Source organism: Papio anubis, chromosome 4, assembly GCF_008728515.1.
Source record: "Papio anubis isolate 15944 chromosome 4, Panubis1.0, whole genome shotgun sequence".
NCBI lineage: Eukaryota > Metazoa > Chordata > Mammalia > Primates > Cercopithecidae > Papio > Papio anubis.
This window is the reverse complement of record NC_044979.1, coordinates 41,443,408-41,457,051: the sequence shown is the minus strand read 5'-3', so window position 1 is coordinate 41,457,051 and position 13,644 is coordinate 41,443,408. Positions and strand designations below refer to the sequence as shown.

Here is a 13,644-nt window from a genome sequence, read left to right as displayed (position 1 = left end):
GGGGTACATGTGTAGAACGTGCAAGTTTGCTCCATTAGTATACACGTGTCATGGTGGTTTGTGCACCCATAAACCCATCATCTACATTAGGTATTTCTCCTAATGCTATCCCTCTCCCAGCCCCCCAATCCCCTGATAGGCCTTGGTGTGTGATGTTCCTTTCCCTGTGTCCATGGGTTCCCACTGTTCAACTCCCACTCACGAGTGAGAATATGTGGTGTTTAGTTTTCTATTCTTGTGTCAGTTTGCTGAGAATGATGGTTTCGTTTCATCCATGTCCCTGCAAGGACATGAACTCCTCCTTTTTTATGGCTGCATAGTATTCCATGGTGTGTATGTGCCACATTTTCTTTATCTAGTCTGCCGTTGATGGGCATTTGGGTTGGTTCCAAGTCTTTGTTATTGTGAACAGTGCAGCAATAAACATACGTGTGCATGTGTCTTTATAGTAGAATAATTTATAAGCCTTTGAGTATATACCTAGTAATGGGAATCCTAGGTCAAACGGTATTTCTTGTTCTAGATCCTTGAGGAATCACCACACTGTCTTCCACAGTGGTTGAACTAATTTACACTCCCACCAACAGTGTAAAAGTGTTCCTATTTCTCCACATCCTTTCTAGCATCTGTGGTTTCCTGACTTTTTCGCCATTCTAACTGGCATGAGATGGTATCTCTTTATCTGTGGTTTTGCTGTCTGCAGTAACCTGAGGTCCAAAAATATTAAATAAAAAATTCATAACTTTTGAATTGCACGCTGTCCTGAATAGTGTGATATGATTTTGTACTGTCCCACTTGAGATATGAATCATCTTCTGTCCAGCATATCCACGCTATATATACTACACATCCAAAGATCAGATGGACAGATCTTTTCAGATCATTTCAGGTCACCAAGAAAGGTGAGTACAGTACAGTAAGATATTTTGAGAGAAACCATATTCACATAATTTTTATTACAGTATATTATTATCATTGTTCTATTAGTTGTTGTTAGTCTCTTACTATGCCCAATTTATAAATTATCACATATATCCTAGGAAAAAAAAAACAGTATTTATAGGGTTTGGTACTATCCATGTTTTCAGGCATCCACTAGGGGGTCTTGGAATGTAGCCCCACTGCACATAAAGGGGAACTTTGAAAGAAAACTGAAAAAAATGAAATTAAAAAAAACAACAACAAAGGTACTTGGTGATATTAATGTTTAGTACACATACACAAATGGCTTGCTGAAGCAAAACAAATGGAAACAACCACAACATACTCCAAACATGATTCTCAATAAGCAATTCAGTGGGTAAAATAAAGGAGTGGGCCAGGTGCAGTGACTCATGCCTGTAATCCCAACACTTTGGGAGGCCAAGGCAGGTGGATCACTTAAGGTTAGAAGTTTGAGACCAGCTTGGCTAACATGGTGAAACCCCATCTCTACTAAAAATACCAAAATTAGCCAGGAGTTGTGGTGCACCTGTAGGCCTAGCTACTTGGGAGGCTGAGGCAAGAATCACTTGAACCTGGCAGCTGGAGGTTGCAGTGAGTGGAGATCCACCACTGCACTCCAGCCTGAGTGACAGGGAGAGACTCCATCTCAAAATAAATAAACAAACAAACAAATAAATAAATAAAATAAAAAAATAAAGGAGTGGATAGTCAGTGCTTGCTACTTGAAGCATTGATACAAAGCACTTGTCTCTGTTTAGTGACTGAGAAAAACGTACTATATTGTCAGCACTCATACTGTCTTAGCACATAGCCTAAATATTTTAACATTCTGCCTACTGAAGTCTAGTTAACAACTCTGTGGCTTTTTTGTCTTTACTTTTAATTTCTAAGCCAACTGATTTTTCTGCCTTACTGGAACACTTGTTTTTCTCAGGCCATAAAGAAAATAGCAAACTACTAATACACAGAGCATGGATGAGTCTTAAAATTTATTATACCCAGTTAAAGAAATCACAAAAATACTACATAATTCTAGAACAGAAAAAATTTATAGTGGTAGAAACAAGATCCAGATCACATGGTTGCTTCTGGTGGAGCGGGAACCTGACTGGCAAGAGACATGATGGAACTTTCTGGAGTGATAAAAATATCCCATCTTGTGGTGTAAGTTACACAAATGCATGCATTTTTCAAAACTGATCCAACTATACACTGAAAATGTGAGTATTTTAATTATGTGTATGTAAATTATGCACAAGTTAAAAAATTTAAACTATTACAGAATTCCCTCAGTACCATTCAGCGAGATTTCTAATTAGTTAAGTAGAGGAAATTCAACAGTTTCTTCTTAATCTTTATTCTTCTATCTACCCACTTGTAGTGCAGTGCAAACAGAACCAAGTAATTCAAGTGACTTTCATTTTAAGATCTACAAACCTCTAGAAATTATCTTCCTGCTCCTAATACAAATCAGTAACTCATTTTTCCCCATTTTATCTCAAAGTAAGATCCTGTCTTTTGAGGTATTTCCATAGAATGGAGAAGAGTTCATGCTACTTTACATATGGAAACTGAGACTTCAATCTCAAGCTTAGAGGCTGATCTCCAAGACTTTGCTATTACTTTCACTTCGTAAGACAAGACTACTGATCCCATATTAGTTTAAAACAAAAAAGTTAGAAGCCATCTTTCTTTGCAGCTATCAAATATGTGACCACCTATTTAGCTTTCGCAAAATCTAGCCATTTATGTTTTATGGCTGACTCTTTCCTTGTGCTCTTTTTCTTAAGAGGTAATTTTTCTTAGCAAAGGCATTGCTCAACAAAACAGGCTACATCAACAGCTTGAAAATAATTCATCTAAAGATGTGTTTTTCTCCTTGACATCTGAAGAGTGGTTCCCAGATGTATTGCTGGTATCTTCTGGCACTTTTTAGAAGAATCTAAAGCTCCCAATCTTCTAATAGGTTTTGACTTTTGTCACTGCTAATGAGTTAGCTATAAAATTCTCTCCAAATTTCATTGTACTCCCCTTGTGTCCTGATATGTTTTGTCTTTTATACTGACAGTAAGCTACCCCTCCATGTCCCCTAATGCTATCCTTCTTATAAAATTTGCAGCCTAAAAAGCACTATTTGCCATAACTTACCCTCTTTTCAGCTCTATCAAGAAAACACAATTCAATTTTATTGCTTTATGTTTTGAGCATTAAAAAATAAGCAGCTGAATAGTTTTTCAGGTTATTTCTCACATTAATTAATTAAATGCAGATTGCTTTATTTTCTTCAATCATTCTATAAATTCTCCAATTATTTTAGAGAGTTGACCACATACCAATCTTAATCTTGTACTCTTTCAAATTCATCTGCTTATTTAGGATTTTCAGTTTTGAAATTACCTTATAGTGTGATTGCCTTATAGTTTTTAGCATAAGATGCTAACCTTGTGTCATTTTAATTCAAACGGAATCTGTTTTTCCCAATACACCTTATGTACCTAAAGGATATCTTCTAGTTCTTGAGAAGACAGAATAGTCTAGAACCTATGATACTGGCTTGACTGAATTCTATGTGTTTACAACATTTTAGGTGATTAGGAGGGTAAAGACTTCACTACCTACAAAATCTCATAGAGGCAGTTGGAAAAAAATAAAGTGAAGAGCACCAAGCAAAAATTTTATCTTATGTCACCTCTAAAGGTATACATCAAAATTACAACACTCATAGCAGTTTACTTTAGCGAGGAGTACTAAAGCACATGTCCTAATTCCAAGATATAACCAGATCCAAAAGTTACATTTTATTAAGGATTGTACCATATACAACAGGATAAAAGTTTTTGTTAAAAGTTTGAGGCGGGGTGCAGTGGCTCATGCCTATAATCCCAGCTCTTTGGGAGGCCGAGGTGGGCGGATCATGAGGTCAGGAGTTTGAGACCAGTCTGGCCAACACAGTGAAACCCTGTTTTTACTAGAAATACAAAAATTAGCCGGACGTGGTGGCATGCGTCTGTAATCCTAGCTACTCAGGAGGCGAAGGCAGGAGAATCATCTGAACCCAGGAAGCAGAGGTTGCAGTGAGCCAAGATCTCGCCACTCCACTCCAGCTTGGGTGACAGAGCGAGACTCTGTCTCAAAACGAAAAACAAACCAAAAAAAAAAAAAAAAAAAATGTTTGCAGGTAGGCCAGTCATGGTGGCTTACACTTTTATTCCCAGTACTTTGGGAGGCTGAAGCAGGCAGATTACTTGAGCCCTGGAGTTTAAGACCAGCCTGGGCAACATAGTGAAACCCCATCTCTACAAAAAATAGAAAAATTAGCCAAGTGTGGTAGTGTGTGCCTATAGTCCCAGCTACTCTGGAGGCTGAGGTGGGAGGATCACCTGAGACTGGGAGGCAGAGGTTACAGTGAGCCACAATGGTGCCACTGCACTCCAGCCTGGGTGACAGAGCGAGACCCTGTCTTAAAAAAAAAATAAAGGTTTGCAGGTAGTTTCTCTGTCAGTTCTTTTTTATCTGTTTAAATATTAATTAGCCACTCAATAAACCTTGGCCCTTCTCACACTAGATCACGGTTTCTCAACCGTGGCACTACTGACATTTTGGGATTTGTAATTCTTTGTTTTGAGGGGTTGTCCTATGCATTTGGGGATGTTCAGCAGCAACCCTGGCTTCTACCCACTAGGTACCAGTAGTATCTCTCAGGTATAACAATCAAAAATGTCTCTAGACATTGCCTAATGTCCCCTGAAAGGTCAAATAGACCTTGCTTGAGAACCACTACAACTAGACCAAAATATATTTTTAAAAATCTCAGCAAAGATTTAGGAATTATCTAAAGCTGTAAAGTACCTTCCAAGGTTGCTGTCCAGGTATCATATAAACTAAACTAATTTAGAACAAAACTTCTAGAGTAAAGCATAATTCTTTCTATATATCAGGTACTAGATCATTACTATCTGAACTAAAGAATTATGAATAATAATTCTATTTGTGCTAGACATTTTTGTTAGATGGGCTACTTCCTACTCATTTTAAAGATTAAATGAAACACAAAGAGAGATTTAATAGATGAAATACAAGATGCAGTCAGAAAGGAAGCCAATGTGATAGAAATTTTAAGCATTCTGATTCATTTTCATTACTGACATTTCAAAAGATGCAAGATAACATTTACTGCTTGACTTCTATGTATCTAGGCGCTATTACATACATGTTATTACCTAGTTAATTCATGAAGTCTTAAGAAAATGTAAACACTTAAGAAAATAGAAAATGGACATATTTTCTTAGTATTTTTGTAAAATTGTTTAGTTGTTAAATGTTATACAGAGAGAACATTAAGAGGCTTTCCTCTTACAGGTCAATCGTCATTCTTTTGAGGAGTATGATTCATAAGAAATTATACTATAGTTTATTGTCCTCCTTTTCCTCTCATTCTAAATTATGACATTCTTCTCAAAATGTAAAGTTGAAAGACTACCTTCATGATATCCACTTCCTCTGATAATCTTATAGAATTGGAACCATGGCCTTATGAACTATTTTCATTCATCAACTCTTTGGCCAAGTAAACACTGTTCATGATTTTTAAAAGGCTGATACCAAAGAAAAATTATGATTCAACTTGAATTTTGAACAGATATAAAGGCTCTTACCTACAAGCAACATTTGGATCAGCATTTCTTGAAAGTAGTAGCTCTACACACTTCAAGATCTGTTCCTCTGAGCCATGAGCAGAACATGCAGTTATCAAAATAGTTTGCTTATCTATAGTGAATAGAAAAGTGAGGAAAAACCCCCATACATCAAGAGCATCTATTTGATGTCTTTACCACTCAAAACATTCTGTTATTGCACTCTAAAACTCTATAACCTCCTCCTAAATCTCTCTCTTAGCAGATAACTTTGTCTTCCTTCATCAAAAGATAAGATTAGACATGAATCCCTTCAGCCTCCAAAGTTTATCTATAAGTCATTTAACTTCCTTCCCCTTTTATTCCCATTACTTCAAGAGAACAGAAAGTGGTTAAGGACATGGACATAGCCACATTGTCTGGATTTGAACAGTTTTTGTTAAAATTTGCCTTGCTAAACTCACGTTTGGGAAACAATGATCTATATTCTCTGATTTCACTTCTTACCCATTTGAAAGCTCCTGAAATCCGGCTTATAAACTACCCTACTGAAATTGCTGTAACTGCCACATCCATTGGTTTGGTTTCTTTTCAGTACTTTTGTACTTGATCTTTCTGAACTCACTGTTTCCTAAAACTCTTCTTCCCTTGGCTCTCATGGTGTTAGCAAAGATTGGAGTAAATTAAACACAAAAAACACCTATTTTGAATTAAAACTTCAAAACAGGTCACCACAGCTATGATTCACATTAGTGGCTCAATATTGACAGAGCATATTCTAGTCCCAGTACTGCCACTGAGAAACTGTAACTCCTGTGATGTCTTAACATCTCATTAGATCTAATATACAGATAAGAACCTAATATCTGCCCTTTGTATGTGATAGGGTTATTGTGGGACACATAAAGGAACTTATATGTACATTCTGTGAAAAATATATTTTATAACTCTAAGTATCCCTCTGATTACAAGGAGGGAGAAGTATAAAAATAACAATTATTAATTTTTTGAGAATATTTTATACACTTTTGAAAACCTCATTCCTAAGCATAGCTTTCATTGAGTAATTTTTCTTTTTTTGAGACAGTGTCTCACTCTGTTGTCCAGGCTGGAGTGCAGCAGCATGATCATAACTTACTGCAACCTCAAACTCCTGGGTTCAAGCAGTCCTCCTGCCTCAGCCTTCTGAGTAGGTGAGGTTATAAGTGTGTGCCACCACCTCCGGCTAATATTTTTTTATTTTTAGCAGAGACAAAGTCTCACTATGTTGTCCAGGCAGATCCTGAACTCCTGGGTTCAAGTGATCCTCTTGCCAAGGACTCCCAAAGTGCTAGTGCTAGGATTATAAGCATGGGCCACTATGCCTGGCCAAGTGATATTTTTAAATGATACCATAAAAAGAAAAACCTAACAGAAAAAATTAAACATGAAACTGTTAAGACAGAAATTTATGTAAACTATATAAATGAGAAAAAAGAATAAAATTGTAGGTATAAAATTAATGTAAAAATCAATTCTAAAATGAAACCTATACCTGAAATTATGAAGCAAATTTAGTTGTCTATTGAAAATATGTTAAAAATAAGTAATCAGGAATTCAATGTAATAATTAAACTCAATTTGCTCATATACTCTTGTTCTTCTAACACTCAAAGTACTACTGAATGGAAATTATTTAGTAACAAGGACAAAGATGGATTTCATGAACTATCTTTGAAACAACTTTAAGTGATGTAATTTGGAGTTTAGTTTAAAATTCCAGACTGATTTTCAAGTAATTTGCCACTAAATTACAAGCTTTTTAATGTTTCTTCCAAAGAATTTTTCCTTTAAAAACAACCAAAACCTTAAAGTTAAAGGTATATAATAACAACCAGTTATAAAGATACTGTAACTGGAATTTATGTTTTTGGAAAGAGTTTTTCAGAATATGTATGGCTTCTAATTTGATTTTGTATACTATTTACATAATATAATAAATAGAAAGGTTACTTCAAACTGCTTTAGTTTTCTTTCACTTCATATAATAGCTACTTGGAAATCAAGGAATCACAGTAAGCATAATCATTTAAGTTATCTGAAACATCTTACCCTTCTCAAAGCTTGCATTAGCACCTCTGTCCAGAAGGACCCGAACCAGTTCTGCATTGGCAACACTAGCAGCATACATAAGGGGAGTCCATCCATACTGAAAGGTGGAATCTACACTAATGCCTGTCAATATAAAAACAAGCTTTTAAAAGCCCACTACCACCAAAGAAAAAAATCAGCCACCTTATATGCTTAAAGTACTGTGTAAAGTGACGTACATCAAGTACTTTATTCCACCACGGGAAGTTTTGGTAATAATGGCTTCCAAAAAATAGAAAATAATTCTATTGGGACATTAATACAATTTGCTAAGTTCAGTTTCGCTACAGGCACTACGTTCCAAGAGACTGATCTGACTGATGTTTAATCATATAATATGTAACTGAGTATGTATATATTATAACAGGTTTTTACATGCTACCTTTTTTTCTCTAGGGGAGCTGGGAAAGGTTTCACAGAGGTAAAATGCCTTTTAAATTAGAATATTATCCCTGGGCAATATCAATTATCTCTATGGTTGAAAATACCACATATATCTCTCAAAAACCTTTAACTTTACTCCTAACACTAAACTTACCCATGGGTGACTTATAAAACATGAAGCTAAAAAGATAGGTTAAGGTTAGATTATGAAAGCTCTCTTAAGAAATGCAGACTGTGTTTTTGATCCAGAAAATGACATCATTACATATGTATTATAAAGACAACATAGATACCACTATTGAAAATGGGACAGGAAGCAAGGAAACTAGTTATAAGGCAGGAAGTTTATAAGAAAATCAGAGAAAGGGCAGTGGAGAGAGAAAGGAAGGAAAACAAAAGGACATTTCAAAGACAGGGTCATCAGAATTTAAAATTACTTTGAGGAGGAGGTATGATGGAAAAGAACAAATTAAAAATGACTATCAAGTTCTATCTTGGACAATCGAATGACAAGCAGTGAGCTAAAATAAAAGGAGATATCAGGTACTGAAAGTAAGTTTTGTTTTTGTTTTTTTGTTGTTCTTTTTTAGATGGGATCTCACTCTGTCACCCAGGCTGGAGCACAGTGGCATGATTATGGCTTACAGCATACTCAACCTCCCAACTAGCTCCGACTATAGGCACGTGCCACTATGCCGGGATAATTTTTTTTTTTTTTTTTTTTTTTTGTAGTGGTGGAATCTCACTATGTTGCCACGGCTGGTCTCAAACCCTTGGCCTCAAGCAATTCTCCCACCTTAAGCCTCCCAAAGTGCTGGGATTACAGGTGTGAGTCACTGGTTCTGGCCAAGAGATCATGATTTAAGTAGCAATCTTTCTCTTAAATCTATGAAATATTTGCTAATCGCAAGGAAACAACATTTTTCTGTTTCAAAGAAGGAAAACTTGCATGTGAAACACCACTGAAGGTGGGCCTGCCTTTAATACTTTGTAATTTACAGGTTCTATTGTCTTTGGCTATAAAATGTCCTATGCGCACAGATTAAGGTCACATCACAGAAGAAATGCAGACTTGGTGGGGGGTGGGGGTGTCACTTTTTTGACTGTATAAACACTGGGTCACTGAAAGACTACATATGTCTAATTTCTAATTGTCTAATTTTAGTTGATATAAGGTACATAATAATCATTGGGAGAAAACATTAAACCATCTTAGTATAGACATATACTGCTAGCCCTACTTGTCTTCTCTAACAAGTCTTCCTCTTTAAACTGCTTCAATTGAAAGCATATCAATGAGATCAGAGAAAAGATCATTGTTTTCTCAATTTACTGAGAGTACTGCTCAAACTGTGATAGCAAAGATAGAAAGGAAAAGATGTGAAGAAAAAGAAGCAAAGGCCAGGTGCGGTGGCTCACGCCTGTAATCCCAGCACTTTGGGAGGCGGAGGTGGGTGGATCATGAGGTCAGGCAAACGAGACCATCTTGGCTAGCACAGTGAAACCCTGTCTCTACTAAAAATACAAAAAAAAAAAAAAAAAATTAGACAGGCACGGAGGCAGGCGCCTGTAGTCCCAGCTACTCGGGAGGCTGAGGCAGGAGAATGGCGTGAACCCAGGGGGCAGAGCTTGCAGTGAGCTGAAATCATGTCACTGCACTCCAGCCTGGGCAACAGAGCGAGACTTTGTCTAAAAAAAAAAGCAGCAAATGTGGCATTATAGTATAAAATTCTTACTAAAATTCTAACTTAATGTTTAACCTATAATATTTAACATAAATTACTAAGCACATATTATGTTCCAGGCATAGTGCAAAAAAAAGTAGGTTTCAAAAAGATGAACACCGTACATTTACAGAGCTCAAAAACATTCAAAGTAATACTATATTGTTTAGGGATATAGTAAAAGTATAAAGATACTCATAAGAATGATAAACATCAACTATAGAAAAGTAGTTATCTCCAGAGGGGGTACCTTTCTTTTCTGAATGTCTAAAATATGTCATACTTTAAAGAAAATTGAAAATGATAGTACACAGAACAAAAACTGGAGACATCTTCAAATGGTTAAAAGTTGTTGACTCAAAATGTGCTTTTATTTTTAGAGTTTTCAATTGGTGCAGAAACATGTTTCAAGAACAACAATGACTTTGAAAGGCAAAAAATTAACAATATTTTAAAAAACAGTTACATAATGACATCTGGAAGGAAATACCCTAAAACAGGAGTTAACCTGTGAAAGTGAGGCATCAGCAGTAAGGGGAACGAGAGTGAGGACAATGGTAAAGAAATCTTTCTACTTCTACCTACATTTCTATTACTGGCTTTTAAATATGAACTTTAAAAATTTTTGTAATTAAAAACAAATTTCAAATGGTTGACTAAATAACTACTTAGCAGCAGGGTCTGTTCAAGAGACTGTAAACCTCTAACCTGCCCATCAATCATATCAAGTCTTAATCCTTCAAAAGCCTCTATCATGTTAACTGTACCTAGTCCCATTACTCCTAAGGCAAATTTTCTTTTCTAAAACAAATCTCTGCTTATTTCACCCCATGCTATGTACACTATACATATATTAACATTAGGTATTCAGGCCTCTTTCTACTTATTCAGAATTTATTCAATTTCATTTTTCAATTACAAACTCAAGTTCCACTGTCCAAAAAGTCATACAGATCCTTCTCATATCTTACAAGAACAGCTAATGTTTACATAATTCCTATGTGTTCTAAGTCCTTTAAAACTGTATTTTAATTTTCCCCCTTGCCAACAACACTTTGATATAATAATCCTCATTTTAAAACGGACAGAAATTGAAACTTAGGAAGATTTGGTAATTTAGTCAAGGTTACAAAGTCATCAAGTGGCACAGTTAGTAATCAAACCCAGATCTGTCTTGTTTTCAAAATTATTTACTTTTCAGTAAACTATGCATTGATTCTAGCATAGAAAAAAACATTATGCTATATATAATCACATCTAACTACCTTGTGTGTGAATGTTTTGCATCCACAATGGCAAAAACCACAATTACTTTTGCACCAACCTAAAGTAAATGCTTGTTATTCCTTTGAGTAATTTCAATCATTATAATCAATAATTTACATTTCTATGTGAAGGTAATTAAAATTTTTTTTTCATTTAATCCACACACACAAAAAAAGTCATGAAGCCCAGGACAGAATTATGATGCTTTACATAAAGAAACTGATGCTCTCTGGCTCGGCGCGGCGGCTCATGCCTGAGATCTCAGCACTTTGGAAGGCCAAGGTGGGTGATTACTTGAGGTCAGTAGTTCGAGACCAGCCTGGCTGACGTGGTGAAACCCTCGTGTCTACTAAAATTACCAAAATTAGCTGGGCTTGGCGACAGGTGCTTTTAGTCCCCACTACTCGGGAGGTTGAGGTGGGAGAATCGCTTGAATCCCGGCCCCCAGATGGAGGCTGCAATGAGCCAAGATGGTGCCATTGCACTCCAGCAGGGCGACAGAGCGACGCTCCACCCCTCCCCTCAACCCCCAAAAATGAAAACTGATGCTCTCAAAGCTTAAATGCCTCTTCCAAGAAACCAGAGTAGGCAATAAGCTGGAAGAAATTATCCACATACTTATTCTGATTCCTAGCTCAGGCCTCATTCCACTAGCACAAAACAAAAAACTGTACCGAGAAAAACTAAAACGTACTCGAACCAATTCTTAAGAAATATACAACAGGCAGGGCACGGTGGCTCATGCCTGTAATCCCAGCACTTTGGGAGGCCGAAGCAGGCGGATCACGAGGTCAGGAGATCGAGACCATAGTGGCTAACATGGTGAAACCCCATCTCTATTAACAACAACAAAAAAAAATTAGCCGGGCGTGGTGGCACACGCCTGGAGTCTCAGCTACTCAGGAGGCTGAGGCAGGAGAATCACTTGAACTCGGGAGGTGGAGGTTGCAGTGAGCCAAGATTGCGCCACTGCACTCCAGCCTGGGCCACAGAGTGAGACAACATTCCCCCTCACCCCCCACCACCCAAAGAAAAGAAAAGAAAAGAAAAGAAAAGAAAAGAAAAGAAAAGAAAAAAGAAACATACAACATTACAGCAGAGTAAATGAAGAGAAAATTAAGAATGATCAGAGTGGGACAGGAGTAGAGTAGGCCTCTTGCTTGAAGGAGGTGGAAGAACTGATGGGAGATAAATAGGGTGGCATTCCAAATGTAACGAGAGAGTAAGAAAATAAGACAGGCAGGACTCAGAGTCAACGAAGATTATGCAGGATATTATGATAACTTATATTAACATTTGTGGTGTTTCCATTAGAAAAGCAACATAAATCTTTTAAAAATAAGGAATCCTTGCAAACTTAAGACAGTTGTGTTCAGGTGAAACTGTCCTTATCTCTCACCAGAATCTAGGAGCTCCTGGACCAATGAAACATCTCCGATGGTCATTGCTTTCTTAAATTTTTCTTTCTTTTCCTCAATGGGTAACAGCCCTTTCAATTTCTAGAAAAGTGAACAGTTTTAAAAAATTCTTGTTATATATAGTTTTGTTTCCACCTCATCAGGAAACAATAATGTTTGGTTAAGTACATAGGTTTTTTTCTTGGCTTTATTCTGACCGAGATACAAAGTTTGAAAAGAATTCGTGTCGAAAATTATCTTTCAAGGGAATAGGTAATGATGGATCCAAACCCAAGTGAAGAGCTACGACGATCTAAAGAAGCGTATTTGGTGGTAACCACAGTTGGGGAACAGGAGGAAATTTGTGCGGGTTTGCTTAACTACAAACGCCCGTATTTCCACTGAGAAAAAGGAAAATACATGCGAGGAAGTGAGAGGTTTCACCAGGCTGGGCCTCGCCTTCGAGGGCCAGGGAAGGCCGAAACCAGATGTGGTCAAGACAAGGCCTCCTCTGCTACCTGAGACGTCCGGTCGAGATACCCAATCTCCCAGCCGTCATCCTCGCTCTCGCTACTCTCCCCTCCGCCGGCCACTGGCAGGCCGCGTAGCGCTCCCGCCGCCATGCTAGCCAAGGCAGCTCCCTGTGGGCAACGCGCGTCCTTCAGTTCTCCAGGCGCATGCGCACCGGGGTGGGGCGGGGCGTGCGAAGCGATGCGCGGGAAGCAGCGACGTGCAAGTGCTCGGGTCTGGAGCCTTCCAGCGCAGGCGCACAGCGGCCCGCTGCTCACCTACCTACCCCGTCCCTAACCTTGAGGCTTCTTGAGGTGAAAACCTGGCGTGTCTAACACTGGTGACGAAGTTCGTGCGCCAGGCTCCTGCTGGCACTTCCAGTTCCTCTCAGAGACTTACCTTTCGACCTCTTTAAAGTATTTGCTTGATGAAATTGTTGCTCGGCAAAGAATGCCTTACGTGTGGCAAGAGCACACTAGGATTTAATGGCAAGTAAGACTAGACTTTCCCCGCCATCCTTTTCAGCTGCCCCCCTGCCAAACGTCTGTTAAATCTGTATCCCCTGGGAGACGGAATCTTCCTCGGAGCACCTCGCTCAGGAGCACCACTCAGACATTCAAGAAGCCCTTACACAAGTAGAGGCCGACAAAGGAG

At 37.9% G+C, this 13,644-nt stretch overlaps 1 protein-coding gene across 2 annotated transcripts in view; it reads right to left on the bottom strand.

Annotated features, from left to right (window-relative positions):
• Positions 1-13,155, bottom strand: part of ASZ1 (ankyrin repeat, SAM and basic leucine zipper domain containing 1) — a 64,143-nt gene extending 50,988 nt beyond the window's left edge. The window contains exons 1-4 of one of the 2 annotated variants that reach the window (XM_017956151.2): positions 12,999-13,155; positions 12,483-12,582; positions 7,671-7,793; positions 5,601-5,712 (exon numbers count right to left, since the gene is read on the bottom strand). Coding sequence is in view for 1 of the 2 variants with exons in the window: in NM_001112614.1 (NP_001106084.1) it covers positions 5,601-5,712; positions 7,671-7,793; positions 12,483-12,582; positions 12,999-13,103 (440 nt within the window). In the remaining variant the exon portion in view is untranslated. The remainder of the gene's footprint in view (positions 1-5,600; positions 5,713-7,670; positions 7,794-12,482; positions 12,583-12,998) is intronic. The other variant, NM_001112614.1, reaches the window with a different exon arrangement.
• Positions 13,156-13,644: the final 489 nt, after the last annotated feature.